Source organism: Diuraphis noxia, unplaced genomic scaffold (assembly GCF_037042655.1).
Source record: "Diuraphis noxia isolate RWA-SAM2 unplaced genomic scaffold, SU_Dnox_SAM2 contig0005, whole genome shotgun sequence".
Lineage (NCBI taxonomy): Eukaryota > Metazoa > Arthropoda > Insecta > Hemiptera > Aphididae > Diuraphis > Diuraphis noxia.
In genome coordinates, this window is record NW_028301715.1 from 16,922,904 (window position 1) to 16,936,580 (window position 13,677).

A 13,677-nucleotide genomic window follows, 5' to 3' on the forward strand; every position below is an offset into this window, starting at 1 on the left:
GACGTTATTAGCAATGAGATTTGAATAAGGAGAGTAATCGCAAGGCCACTCCTAAAAATTCACCTATGTAAAGCAATAACTATTTACTATAGAAATATGTAAGTTTAATTTTTATCACTATAAGAGCGAAAAAATTTGACTTACGACTTTAGGACGTCCAATAATAATGTGATAGCGAGAAAGTTTATTTTCATGATCGATGTCCTATCCGTCATCATCATCGCGAGTGCATCCGTCAACGCCACGCCAAAGGAGTTAAAAAACAAAATAACCAATCGATAAATAAAACAAATTAAAATGTTTAATGTATTTTTAACTTCTTCGTTTTTTAATGTAGAAAATATTTTATGATGTATGTCGGTATAATTAATAAATAATATTTCTTTGTTTGAAGGCATGAAAAACCAATTTAATAATTAACACGGTGAAAATAATATTATTTCACTCACTCGACGGAAAAATATACAATAGAAAATAAAAATAATAAATAATAAAAACTAGAACCCTGCAACTGTTTGTGTTGAAAAAACGAAAAATAATTAATAAAACACTTTAAGTACTACTTTTGAACAATATAAAATAATTAGTTATCTACATATTTCACTGTTAAGTAGATGGCTTTTTAATCCTAGTGCAGCTCGGACGTGTACTAAACGCTCACTGCGGATACGCGTCGAACAAGTCTTTGATGGCGGCACAGGATATTACGTAGCTGTCGTTGGACAGTTTTTCGTCGATCGTGCTTTGCAACTGTTTCAGACTGAGCTCGGAGGATACCGCTTGCATTGTACCAGCACTCCATTCCAACACTGGGGCATCTGAAATTCACATGAAAACACAAGGTGCGGTTTTATTATTGCCGTTAAATAGCGTATCAATATTATTTTTAGACCTTGTACACTACGCATATTTTGTATTAACTCCCGATGAACGGATACAAGTCAGAAATTAAAAATTCGTATATTTGAAGGGTAGACATTTTCATAATTATTTAAATTCAATTAAATATTAAGCTGACTATTAGAAAAACAATACCGATCATAATTGCGTTATATTTTGCAATTAATGATCATACATTTTTTAATTTACAGAGAAGTTATATGACATAAGTACCTGATAGCTTATAGTTACATAATTTTTACTTTTCACAACTTTCAGAACTTAATAGCACCTTGTATCAAGGAACCAAAAATGACCAATTAAATTTATAGCACAACTTTACAAGTAATAGTGATGTACACATATGTAGAAAATATATTTTACAAAATCACTTTTAGAAATAATCGGCAAAGTTAAAATACAGAGTGTCCCACGGAGATCTGACAAATGAGATAACTTTTGTTCTAATCAAAATTTAAAAAAAAATTGTTATAAATATAATACGTAGATACTTCCGCTACATTTTTTATTTTTTAATAAATTTATATTTTGTAAATCTTATTTTGAGAAAAATGTCTATGGTACAAATTTGGTCACAAACAAGTCAAATAGCTGATATGTTACAATTTTTTTAAATATCAATATTCTCGTAAGTAAATTACGATCTAGTTTATGTTATGAACATTAAAATTTTTAAAATACAAATTTACCTAGGTGCATACGATATTTAAAAATGTTCATACAAAATATTTATATCAGCATTACAACTATCATAGTTTTAAGTCTATAGGGAAGAGGGGCTGAACCCCTATGATATTTTTATATACAACGCACCTTTTACGTAACACTTATGGGCTGTCGCTGGTAGATAGATAAAGTCCTTGGGCATTTTATTTAGGTCTTCGACGTTTGTCAAATACTCCATTCCCCAATCCAAGAAATAAACCATATAGCCGTTGTCGTCTTCATCCAAATCGTTGGGGACTTTCACACATATAGCTCTATACCACAATTGGTCAACTAAAACAAGACAAAAGATAATATTTTCAAAACGTTAATATGATAACAGTGGAATGTAAGTGCAGGTTATCAATGTCGGGCGTCGCGATCGATCCCCTACTACTCACTGTACTTGGCCAGACATAGTTCGTTTTCGGCTGGCGTGTACAGCGGATTGGTAGTGGTTACGCAGTGTTCTTGGATTTTTGCTTCCAAATCCGCCAGTGTATCGTCGATCAGATGGTCTCTCATCATCAAACAGTCACCGTTCACGCACAAGAACGTCAATGTTTTAACAGCGCCCTTTAGCCATTTCGCGTACGGTACGTCTTTGATCGTCAACATGTTGGAAAACCGTTTGCTGTTGTGCTCATCGGCACCAGACGTTTGCTGTTCTTGACACAGGGTCGTACTCTGAAAACGTTAAGTGTGCAAGTCACACCACAATTCTATTAGTAAGCAATTCGGTTTGAAAAATATGTATCGAGACACCGGTGTAGTGGAGTGGCGGCTTACCAGTAGATTTTGTTCGTTACGGCTGTTGTTGAATTGAAACCGTCCAGAGTCTTCTGGTATGGGGGTCGAAGAAAACGACGGTAGCCCAACATTGTCCTGAAATGACAGATTAAGTAACGAATTAACGTATGTTAACAATCGAAAACACAATATTTTTATTAATGATGTGTACGACATGTATATTACGAACCAGATCGTCGTAAGATTGATCTACTGTAGATCCATGCAATACTTCCACAACTGTGACGTTGTCCAACTGCAAAAATACAATATTATTACATTACGATCTGATTAGACAAGAACAACAAAAAACATAATTTTTCCGTCATAATCGTTTGGAAAATTAACTACGCTAAATTTATAGCAACGCCATTGTAAGATCACGAATATGAATTTGTATAATTACGCGCGATTCTAACCGATACGACAAATTTATTATGAGTATTATAATTATTGTAATGAGTTACAAAAAAATATCCACTATTTGTTAAAAACAAACTTAATAATTTACATCCAGGAATCTATAAATTATTATAAATCTCGTTAACAATACTATATATCCAGAAACTGTAGATATATTTATATACAAATTCAGATTGTTTAGAAACTGAACGCCGCTGTGGTCGAGATAGTTTAACAAATACAAAACAGTTAAATGTATGATTTTTTTTATCTAAAATAAAGTTAACATGATTGAATTTTGATCAATAAAGAAAAATCTTACGTGTTTTTTAGCAACGATTCTGAACGTTGTGACTGATAATTTTTCTTGCGGTTCTGGTTGTATTTCGATATTCACCAACTGAAACAATTGCCAATAAATTATGTTTTTTAGTGCATTGGAGTTTTATTTCAAATTGAAATAAATATATATAGCTACTTTATTAGACAATAATATACAAAATACAGAGTAACACGCAACTGTATAATCGATGGTTCGCCGACCTCGGTTAGTGTTTTATGTGTAATAACATAAATAACTAGAAACTGGAGTAAAATAATGAAACAAGTTATTTTACTAGATTAACCACATAAGCGTTAAAATTGGGAATTCATTTTGGAAAATCTGTTTAAGATCATCCGTCCGTATGCATTTTCAAAAGCCATATTGTAACCAAAATACGATTTTTTTATTCATTTGAATAAAGTGGATTTAATTAAATACATACTAGCTGGTTAAATCAATAATGGCATAAATTATTGAAATCAATAATGGCATAAATTATTGCCAAAAGAAATAACGACTGGTGTACGTATTGAATACACTAGTTATTTACGTCCAAAGATTTGTTAGATCAATAAAAAATATTTAAAAATCTGGACAAACCAATGTGGTAACAAGAAAACGTATAGTGTTGGCCACCACGGGAGTGAGAAGGATGTGTGAAATGGTTTTTGCTAATAATATAGTTTTATCAATAAAAATAAAATCACGAAATATGAAATATCACTAATAACTATATTACGAACACAATGTTAAGACCATTAAAGGACCATCCAACTCAAAAAATCAATTATTATTTTATTACCACAATAAATAGAATAGAGTCTAACTAAGATAATGATACTACTAAAATTCATTTGCGACTATTCGTTCGCTAGTTACGGTGGTTCTTGACATTGCGCGTGACGTCACGGATTCATTCGCCGCGGCGGCGGCCATATATAATACTCGGCAATATTTATCCATTTTTGGTTTAATGTAAAATAACTACTAATGAATTTATTTTTTTTCGAATGAACTAATCAAATGTATTTAAGAGTATCTCATAATCTTTCTATTCGTATCATTATTTCACATTTTGGTTTAATCTATTAGAAAAAAATGACACTTAAATCAATTATTTTACGAATTTACCATACATTCATTACAGTAAACGTGTGTAATATTGTTTTGACGATCGTGACATCGTGTACTTACAGATTTTCGAAGCCTAAACTGGCTATTTTAGTTTTAACTTAACTTGAGCTAATATTAGAAGTGGGTGAGGGCTTGCATAATATTGTTATCTGACTATTCTTACTTAAAATTTAATTGCGGACTGCGGCGGCGACATATGGGAGTATGGGGCTATATAATATTATATATGTAGGCCATTATTTTATTAATATTAAACCAAAATATGATATAATTATACGAATAGAAAGATTATGAGATAATCTTAAATACATTTGATTAGTTCATTCGAAAAAAATAAGTTCAAGCATTTATTTTACATTAAACCAAAAATGGATAAATACTGCCGTGTATTATATATGGCCGCCGCCGCGGCGAATGAATCCGTGACGTCACGCGTAATGTCAAGAATCACGATAACTAGCGAACGAATAGTCACAAGCAAATTTAAGTGGTATCATTTTTTTTGTTATAGTATGCACTATACTTTAAGCCAAAGAAAATTGTATGAGTTGGATGGTCCTTTAACAGACCTTTGTATAATTTATGTACCAAACATTTATCGGTTATTTAAGCCATTTAAAGTATAAGATTTACATTACACATAACCTTGGTTAGCGCAATAAATATTTTAATGAAGTAACCATTCACATTATCGAGTAGTAAGTTAAGATTCTCGTAAACAATATTTAATAATTAATGAATAAAATCGGCTTATAAAATGCACTATTTAATAGTATTGAATATCTCGAAGAAGATATTTTTTCGGCGACCCAAACTTAGTGATTATCATCAAAATAAGTTAAATAACAATAATAATATGAATAACTGTAATGTATAAGAGGTATAAAAGGCGGTAATAACAATAGGCACGTATTTGAGGGAGGGCAATGGGGGCAATCGCCCTCTCCATATTGACCTTATACAGTCCATCTTAATTCTTAGAATGTAGGAATCTTATAAATTATTAGATGATAAAAAAATTGTATGATCTACTATTTTTTTAAATAAATTTGTATAATAATATTACTAATTTACGATTTAAGAATTATTGCTGTGAAATTATATATCCCAATATTAAGAGGTTACTTTTAATAATTGCATGTTTGCCCATTAGCGTTGCTTCAGCTGAAAGATCATTTTCAACATTAAGAAAGTAGTTTTTAATTTTGTTTGTTTTCTATTATAATTGCATTAGCTTGTGCACGCTAAGCTGCTTGTATTTGAATTTTTGCTACATGCTTGCATATTCTGTAGATTGAAAACTTGGTTGCGATCAAAAATGGGACATATTATTCAACGGTTCGCTAAAATGAAAAAGAGACATACGATCTCTTATTTTAGAAAATGACAGATGTAATAAATTCATTATGACATATTTATTTATTCCTTATAATAGTAAACGGGACCAGCTCTTGACAGTTATATCGTTAAATGACATTAATAATTAATAATAATAATACACTATTACATACATAATATTTAACAGATAATAATATAATACAAAATAATTAGACACAAGAAGTTGTTTAGATGTAATTGGATCCATTAGCTATTATCATCATACGCAAAATGGGTTCATTATATAAATGATTTGTCGCACAGAACGGCGACAAATATATATATAATAATATATATTATTATAAATCATTAACCGATAATTTATTACATATTTTAATAATAGTTGTTTAATTAAATGCATTACTAAGCACAGCAAATTATTTTTAATGTAAAAGCACACCAGCTTAAATGTATTATGGAGGATTTGGACTAAGTATTCCTAAAAAAATGAATTCCCCCCCCCCCCAAGATGAGGTCCCAGATACGTGTCTGTAATATTATGTGTAAATATAGGTGAGTAGATTTGAGCACTTAAACGTAATCTATACTGTAATAATTAAGGGTTTTTTTTTTATATTTCAATTTGAAAGTGAGTTGTGTACTTATGAGCATTTTAAAATTGAAATATAAATTATATCAACCTACGTCATCGGCTAGATAATAATCTTACTTTTAAATTAGATTATTGACTCTAAAATTAAATATAACAAAAGTTAAATCAATTATTCATAACGTACAATTTTCTAATGTGTTTGTAAGACAGATACAACACATGTAGGTATGCCATCCTACTAATACAAATCTAGAATAATTTAATTCTTAAAAAACGAATTTTTATTTTTAGTTTATTCAGAGTAAAGATAATTAACATCAAAATTGGAAAAAATATGCTTTATAAAATATTAAAAATATGATCGTTGAATAAAAATAAGAAAATATAAATTTTAACAAATATGTAAATTATAAAAACTGAGACGGGAAACTTAATTAATAATGAATGAAAAAACAAATTAGGTATTCCCAGACTATATATAATCTTCCGTCCATGTCTATATAAATAGTTAGTATCAAATGTAAATATTGTATATACCAGAATGTTCTATATTAAGTTATATTATACACCTACGCTCATTGATCGTAAATACTAAAATATGAAAATTCTAAATTAATTTTTAATAGTGCAACACTGCAACATGGAAACACATTACAATAATTATTATTCGCATTCAATTGTTGGAATACATAATTTACAACATAATTTACTCCACATTATATTTTAGCACCTCATATCATACATTAAAACATTATACAATAAACATAATATTGATATAAAAAAATATATAAACAGAAATTGCATTAATTTATGGAATACTAAATGGCACACAAACAGGGAAAATAAATTAAGTGAAATTAAGCACTCTGTTGATCTCTGGCCGAAGTACACTGATCTAAACAGAAAAAATGAGGTAATTCTTAATAGACTCAGAATTGGCCACACGAAATTTACACATGGACATCTTATGGCAAAGACAGATCCACCTCTATACCCAACATGCAATGAAAACTACTCTATCAAACGTCCACTATTTAAACTTCAATGAAGCTAGGAAATACTTCGACATCCCTGACAGGCTGTACGAAGCAATCGGTCCATTTTCCAACTAGGTATCATAATATAATCATATATCTAAATAATATCGGTTTGTATAATAAAATGTAAAATTTTTGTAAAAAGCTAATAACTATAGTAATAATAACCTGTGCAGTTGATGCATAACAAATAAATAAATTTAAAAAAATAATTTAAAAATTTAAAAAAATTAATCATACCTAATCATACTATTATACGAATAACGTACGTTACGATAATGGAAATTAAATTATTTTGCGAAAATCCAATCAATTTACCTTTGAGTTAGGTACGTAATGACATCGTATTATATAGATACATTAGAAGATAACACTAGGCATTGGATGTACAATTTTAGTTTTTACATTGCACCAATATGTGACTACACCTCACGCTAGGAAAATATTGAGTTTACGTTCAATTACTACTTTTTTATTTTTTTGTGGTCCAAAAACGCATTATGTTTGGTAGGTAGGTAATAGAATATAATATGTCGTTTGATTTAATAGCTAAGACGTATGCATTGACGCCGTTGAATCGATTGGGCGCACACAATGCACAGAACAAACAGTATACCTAGGTTATAAAAATGGAAAAGTTTGCGGTAAAAAAAAATATATATATAATATGTATAATATATATAAAACACACGCGTTGTAGGGCACGAAATCCGGGACGGGAGATTTATTCCGCACACAGTCAGAACGAGTTAGTACTAAATCATCCGCGGTGGGTACTACCGCCATGGTCCGCATTTTCCTGAAAATTCGGAGGTGTATTTTTTAAACGAGATATAATTTATCGACCATCGTTTCACACGTATTTAGTATCGCACGAATCACAAAACGACATTAATAATAGTATGTTCAAACTGCAGTCCATCATCCCAATAAATAGGTTACATATTTAGATGATGATATACTTAAACCCGGCTCTGACGGCGACTTTTAATATATCCCTCCTGCAAAGTTTTGTCATTATTATTAGTAGAGCTCAAATCAGAAGTTTAATATTATTAATTTAATCTAGTTTATGATACGTGTAAATGTTTAATAACGATTTTGTAATAGTTCGAATTGCTATATGAATATAACATTTTACAATATTTGGCATATTAAACGGAGTGTGGACCATTCTATACTTAAAAAAATTATTGATTTTTTAATAGATAATAGATTTAATTAGATAAGTAAACATATGTATACGATTGATTTTTGTGATTTATATTTCAGATTGAATTAAAAAAAAATTAAGGAATGCGGACTAAGATTTCTCATGGACTTAATTTACATTTTGAAAGCTTTAGTAATAGCCTACGATTTACATGTTTCATTTCATACATACAACTATGCAAGTTTTTATTGTAGTAAATAAAAGATTAAATGAGAGAGGTATATAGTTAGTATCTACGTTCCGAGCTTGATAATTGTTGGGCATAGGTACATCATAATTGAGAAAAAGCGGGAAAGTGGGTATCGCTCTGCTGTACATTAGGTGGTGGGGTGGACCTCTGACTAAGGTAGTTTAGATTTGAATGCAATGATAGGTATCATTGTATACGAAAAACGATCCTGAACGGAGATGATTTGTCAGTCTAGGATATATTATTATTTAAATATTCTATTTTGAAACAAATATTTTATTTTTCAATTAAGACGCATTTTGCATAAGACAATAAGACATGGTTAATCAATTTTTCCAAAAACATTGCATGTAGTTATCATAATTCATAATACCTTATATTATTATCATAGATATACATATACCTGGGTTAAGGATAAATCGTTATCATTACGAGATTTTTTCCGTAAGTTTTGCTTCAAACAGCTATAGAGAAAATTTGAAGCGTCATTATAGGAAAAAATGTTTTGAGCGTCTGAGTTTTAAATTTGTATGAAATCGCGTAATGATAACGATTTATCCTCAACCCAGGTATGTGTATATCTATGATAATATAAGGTATTATGAAATATGATAACTACATGCAATGTTTTTGGAAAAATTGATTAACCATGTCTTATGCAAAATGCGTCTTAATTGAAAAATAAAATATTTGTTTCAAAATAGAATATTTAAATAATAATATATTATTATCCTAGACTGACAAATCATCTCCGTTCAGGATCGTTTTTCGTATACAATGATACCTATCATTGCATTCAAATGTAATCCCATCCATTACAGTAACCTACTGTACAGCAGCTAGAGTGACATCCACGACTTACCCGCTTTTTCTAACGCAATTTCATAAAAATTTAAAACTCAAACGCTCAAAACATTTTTTCCTATAATGACGCTTCAAATTTTCTCTATAGCTATTTGAAGCAAAACTTACGGAAAACTTAGTGTTGAATTTTATAACCTTAGATATAAATACAAACAATATTATGAATTTTTAACGACAAAATAATTTGCAAATATTCATGGATTTGACGAATTTTTGTCAATATTTGAAATTCAACGACTAATAAAAATTTAATTTGAATTTCCGGTGGACATTTTTTTTGTGATAAAAATTGACAAATTTGTAAGGAATCTTGTATTAAATTTTCAAATCTTAGATTTAAAAAGAATTTTTTTTATGAATTTCTAGCTTAAAACAATTTGCGAATTTTTGTGATTTTTACATATTTTGTCAAAATTCAAAATTTGAATGCTTATAAAAAAAAATTGTGACTATGAATTTCTTTTATATTTCAACTGCTATTGTAACAACATGTTAAAAGCCTTGTATTAAAGTTTCAAGATTTTCTACCCAAAAAATACATTTTCATCGATATTAATTTTAAAAAAATAATAATTATCGAAAATTGCATATACTTATGAATAGTTCAACTTAAGTCAAAAATTTTTGAGAATTTTATGGTGGATAGAATAAACTTATATAAACATTCGGTGAAAATTTCATGTATTAATGGTCATTTGTTTTAAAGTTACATCAAAAATCAAAATCGATCTTGTCGAAAACTGATTATGCGTAAAATTTCCCTTAATTTTCAGTTTGTTTATCCCGATTATTTAGAAAAACAATAAGAATTTTACTTTTGACCCTCAAAGTATCAACTAGATTCACTTTCTGATCGAATAAGGTACCGAAGTCAAAAATCGAAGCACTTTTACTGCCCCAAAACCTGATGACAGACACAAAAAAAAATATTCATGGTTTTAAAGAATTTTTGTCAATATTCGAACTTCAAATGCTAATAAAAAAAAATTGTGCCTATGTATTCTTATAATACCAAAGTTTGAAATTGAAGCACTATTTCGACTAGTTATGCTGTACACAGGTGGACGGGGATGCATTTTTTTATGTTGTATTATATAATATGTAATATGTATATTATCTGGCCACCATAAAACATGTCTTGAATATATTGAGCAGAATACAAATTCGGGTAACTAATCCTATAGAAAGTCATATCAAGACCCTGTCCAATATACTATTTGTAAGATTTATGTAAATCGTGAACTTTATCACAACTCCATCGTCATTTGCGTAGATCCATTCCCAATAATCAGTAAACGTAATTAGCCTCAGGCACAATAATTTAATTATTCTGTGTTCAAATTAATTACAAATTTGTATTAAATTGACAAATTTTGTCGATTCCAAATCCTGTCCTGAAAAGTGCTATGTCGTTAAATAATCGTATGTACAAGGAAGTACGCAGTGACCTGCAAGGTACACTACAAAATTTAAATTTAAAACTAATTTATACTATATTACCAACATTGAAACGTCAGATCCCAGTGGGGCACATACCTGCAAGTACCACCATTATTTTATTTTATATATATGCATATTGTATATACGTGCTCGTGTGTGTGCAACGTATTAGCATATAAAAACGAAATGGATCGATTTTATAATAAATAATATACAGCATTTCGTCAACAAGAGTCTATTATTATGTAGGTATACGACCTTTTGTTCTACACGGCACGTATAATATAAATGAAATTATACTAATGTTTTCTTTGTAAAACGAAATGAGAAAAAAAAATTATTTAAACCAGTTTAACGCTTTGATTTAATTGTAAACATGTTTTCAAGCTTACATACGATGTGGTGTCTAGGTACTCTATAAGAAAATACCAATTTAAAGAATTTTAAATCTTTTTAAAAAATGTCTATAAAGTACCTAATATACTTTACATTGTTTTAAAACAATGCCCTTTAAAATAGATATTGAAAACGCTATAATCAAATTTAATACTCTTATACTAGTAAACAAGTTGACTTAAACATTAGTAATTATTTTTCTCCCTAAGAGCAACATTTTATATTTTAATGATAATAAAATAAAAATATTGATTTTATAACATAAGCTGCAATTATATTTTTATTATATTGACCAACTATAAAAAAAATAAGTCTGTAGACACACATAATAATGTTTTAAATTGCATTAGCTCATGATAGCATCACGGCGGAATGGGTGTTTCGGTACAGATAACCCTGCAGTACCCCGGTTGTTGCGATCACACCAGTAGGTATAGGCACTTAACTTTGAATTGCTAACAATCAGTTTTTTGAGTCCTAGTAATTTAAGTCAATTTTATATTAAATAAAACAACTGATACTAATACAGGGTAAGAAAATGAAAGCATTTTATTGATATTATACTTTTACACGACGCGCGACGGGCAGGGATAATTTTCCGAATTGGAATTTAATTTGATCTGTCCAATTATTTATGTTATATGTGTTTAAATTATATTAGTATGAATAAAAACATTTCAGATATTATAAAAATAATAAACACATCTAGCATGAATTTACTTACCAACGATTTTCCTTTGTATTTTGACGGCATGCGGAAAATTTCTTTGACGCTGCGAACGACACTGAAATTTCCAACGTCCACAAGACCAACTTTTGCGGTGACTTTATCGATTACCTCTAACACTTCTCCACGATACCTGGAAAACCGAATTTTTGTAGAAAAAAATGTTTAACATATTTCCAAATTTTGTTTATTTTACCAACTAGGACTGAAGTACACGATACATGGCATATTAACACTGACAGATTTAACACATTCGAATGTTTTACTGTCTTCGAAGATTTTATTCTCCAATTTTAAGAATTCAAGCCGACTATCACATGTGTGTACTGAATACTTCGAAGAAGATATTTTTTCGGCGACCCAAACCTAGTGATTATCATCAAATTAAGTTAAATAATAATATGAATAACTGTAATGTATAAGAGGTATAAAAAGCGGTAATAACAAACCTGAGTGACAACATCCAACGGTGGTTTGTAGTACTTTATCACGCATTTTTCAGAATCTTCGTCTAAAAATAAAAACACAGCATATATTAATAAATATAAATTATACTGAAATCTTAGATAATTCTACCACAATTGGTGTATACACCGTTTTGAATATTTTGTCCAACATTTCCATTGCATAAAAGTTTCTTTATATCCTTATTTAAATTGCATTGTGTACTGGCTGATATCAATACAACTTTGTTTTCTTCAGTGATAGAGTCCTAAAAACAAAAAATTCTAATTAAAAAACGGGTAAGTAAGTGGATGTTGCTCTGCTATACGGTAGGTTACAAATGGGTTACTGTAATGGATGGTATTACATTTGAATCCAATGATATGATATATCATCGGCGCAACCCATTTGCGCCCGAACTCATATATCGTAGCCCATTTGCACCCCAAACCATAGCACATATGCGCCTGATTCAGATCAGGTGAAAATCGTGCAACGTTGCCATTTATTGAGTATACTGGTTTAACCTTAGATCATATACTATGGATGGAGCCATGGCCTGATATTTGAAGCACATATAAGCGACAAGTCTCTCCTTGAGATTCATTATCTGCGCATGCGCGAGTATACTCGTAGCATATTTATTCTAATGTTTTTAATTCTCCCAGGGAACTCATAAGTAAAAACTAAAAATGATTGTTTAATGATGTCATAGATCATCTACGAGTATACTCGCGCATGCGCAGATAACGAATCTCAAGGAGAGACTCGTCGCTAATATGTGCTTCAAATTATTTACACAGGCGAGATAGGCCATGGCTCCATCCATAATATATGGTCTAAGGGTTTAACTATAAAATTTTAAATAATATTTGATCGTTTCCCTAGCTAATCGAAACCAATATCCAAATTGATAAAGATAATAATATTTTGTCGTCAGTCGTGCTAATCGAAATTGTAAAATCCATTAATCAATACATTCATAATCGCTTCGCTCAGAATCTAAAATATACTTAAATTTATACAACCAAATAGATAATAAGTTAAGTAATAAACTTACAATTATAAATGTATCTGTTTGAATAACATTTTCCATGTAGTGTAATATTTTAGCATTAGCTGGTTCTGCATCTAGTCCACGTAAACCAACCATAAATGTAGGTGGACAACTTTGTAGCTAC

General features: G+C 29.8%; 1 protein-coding gene across 6 annotated transcripts in view; it reads right to left on the reverse strand.

The window, feature by feature from the left end:
• Positions 1–283: 283 nt before the first annotated feature.
• LOC107162970 (uncharacterized) overlaps positions 284–13,677 on the reverse strand; it is a 38,819-nt gene continuing 25,425 nt past the window's right edge. For all 6 annotated transcript variants that reach the window (XM_089229009.1, XM_089229010.1, XM_089229008.1 and 3 more), the window contains 11 exons: positions 13,557–13,673; positions 12,629–12,764; positions 12,502–12,563; positions 12,249–12,418; positions 12,050–12,185; positions 3,119–3,196; positions 2,585–2,650; positions 2,395–2,490; positions 2,007–2,292; positions 1,714–1,899; positions 284–818 (listed from right to left, as the gene is read on the reverse strand). In XM_089229009.1, the coding sequence (XP_089085135.1) occupies positions 658–818; positions 1,714–1,899; positions 2,007–2,292; positions 2,395–2,490; positions 2,585–2,650; positions 3,119–3,196; positions 12,050–12,185; positions 12,249–12,418; positions 12,502–12,563; positions 12,629–12,764; positions 13,557–13,673 (1,494 nt within the window). In that variant the 3' untranslated portion in view covers positions 284–657. The remainder of the gene's footprint in view (positions 819–1,713; positions 1,900–2,006; positions 2,293–2,394; positions 2,491–2,584; positions 2,651–3,118; positions 3,197–12,049; positions 12,186–12,248; positions 12,419–12,501; positions 12,564–12,628; positions 12,765–13,556; positions 13,674–13,677) is intronic.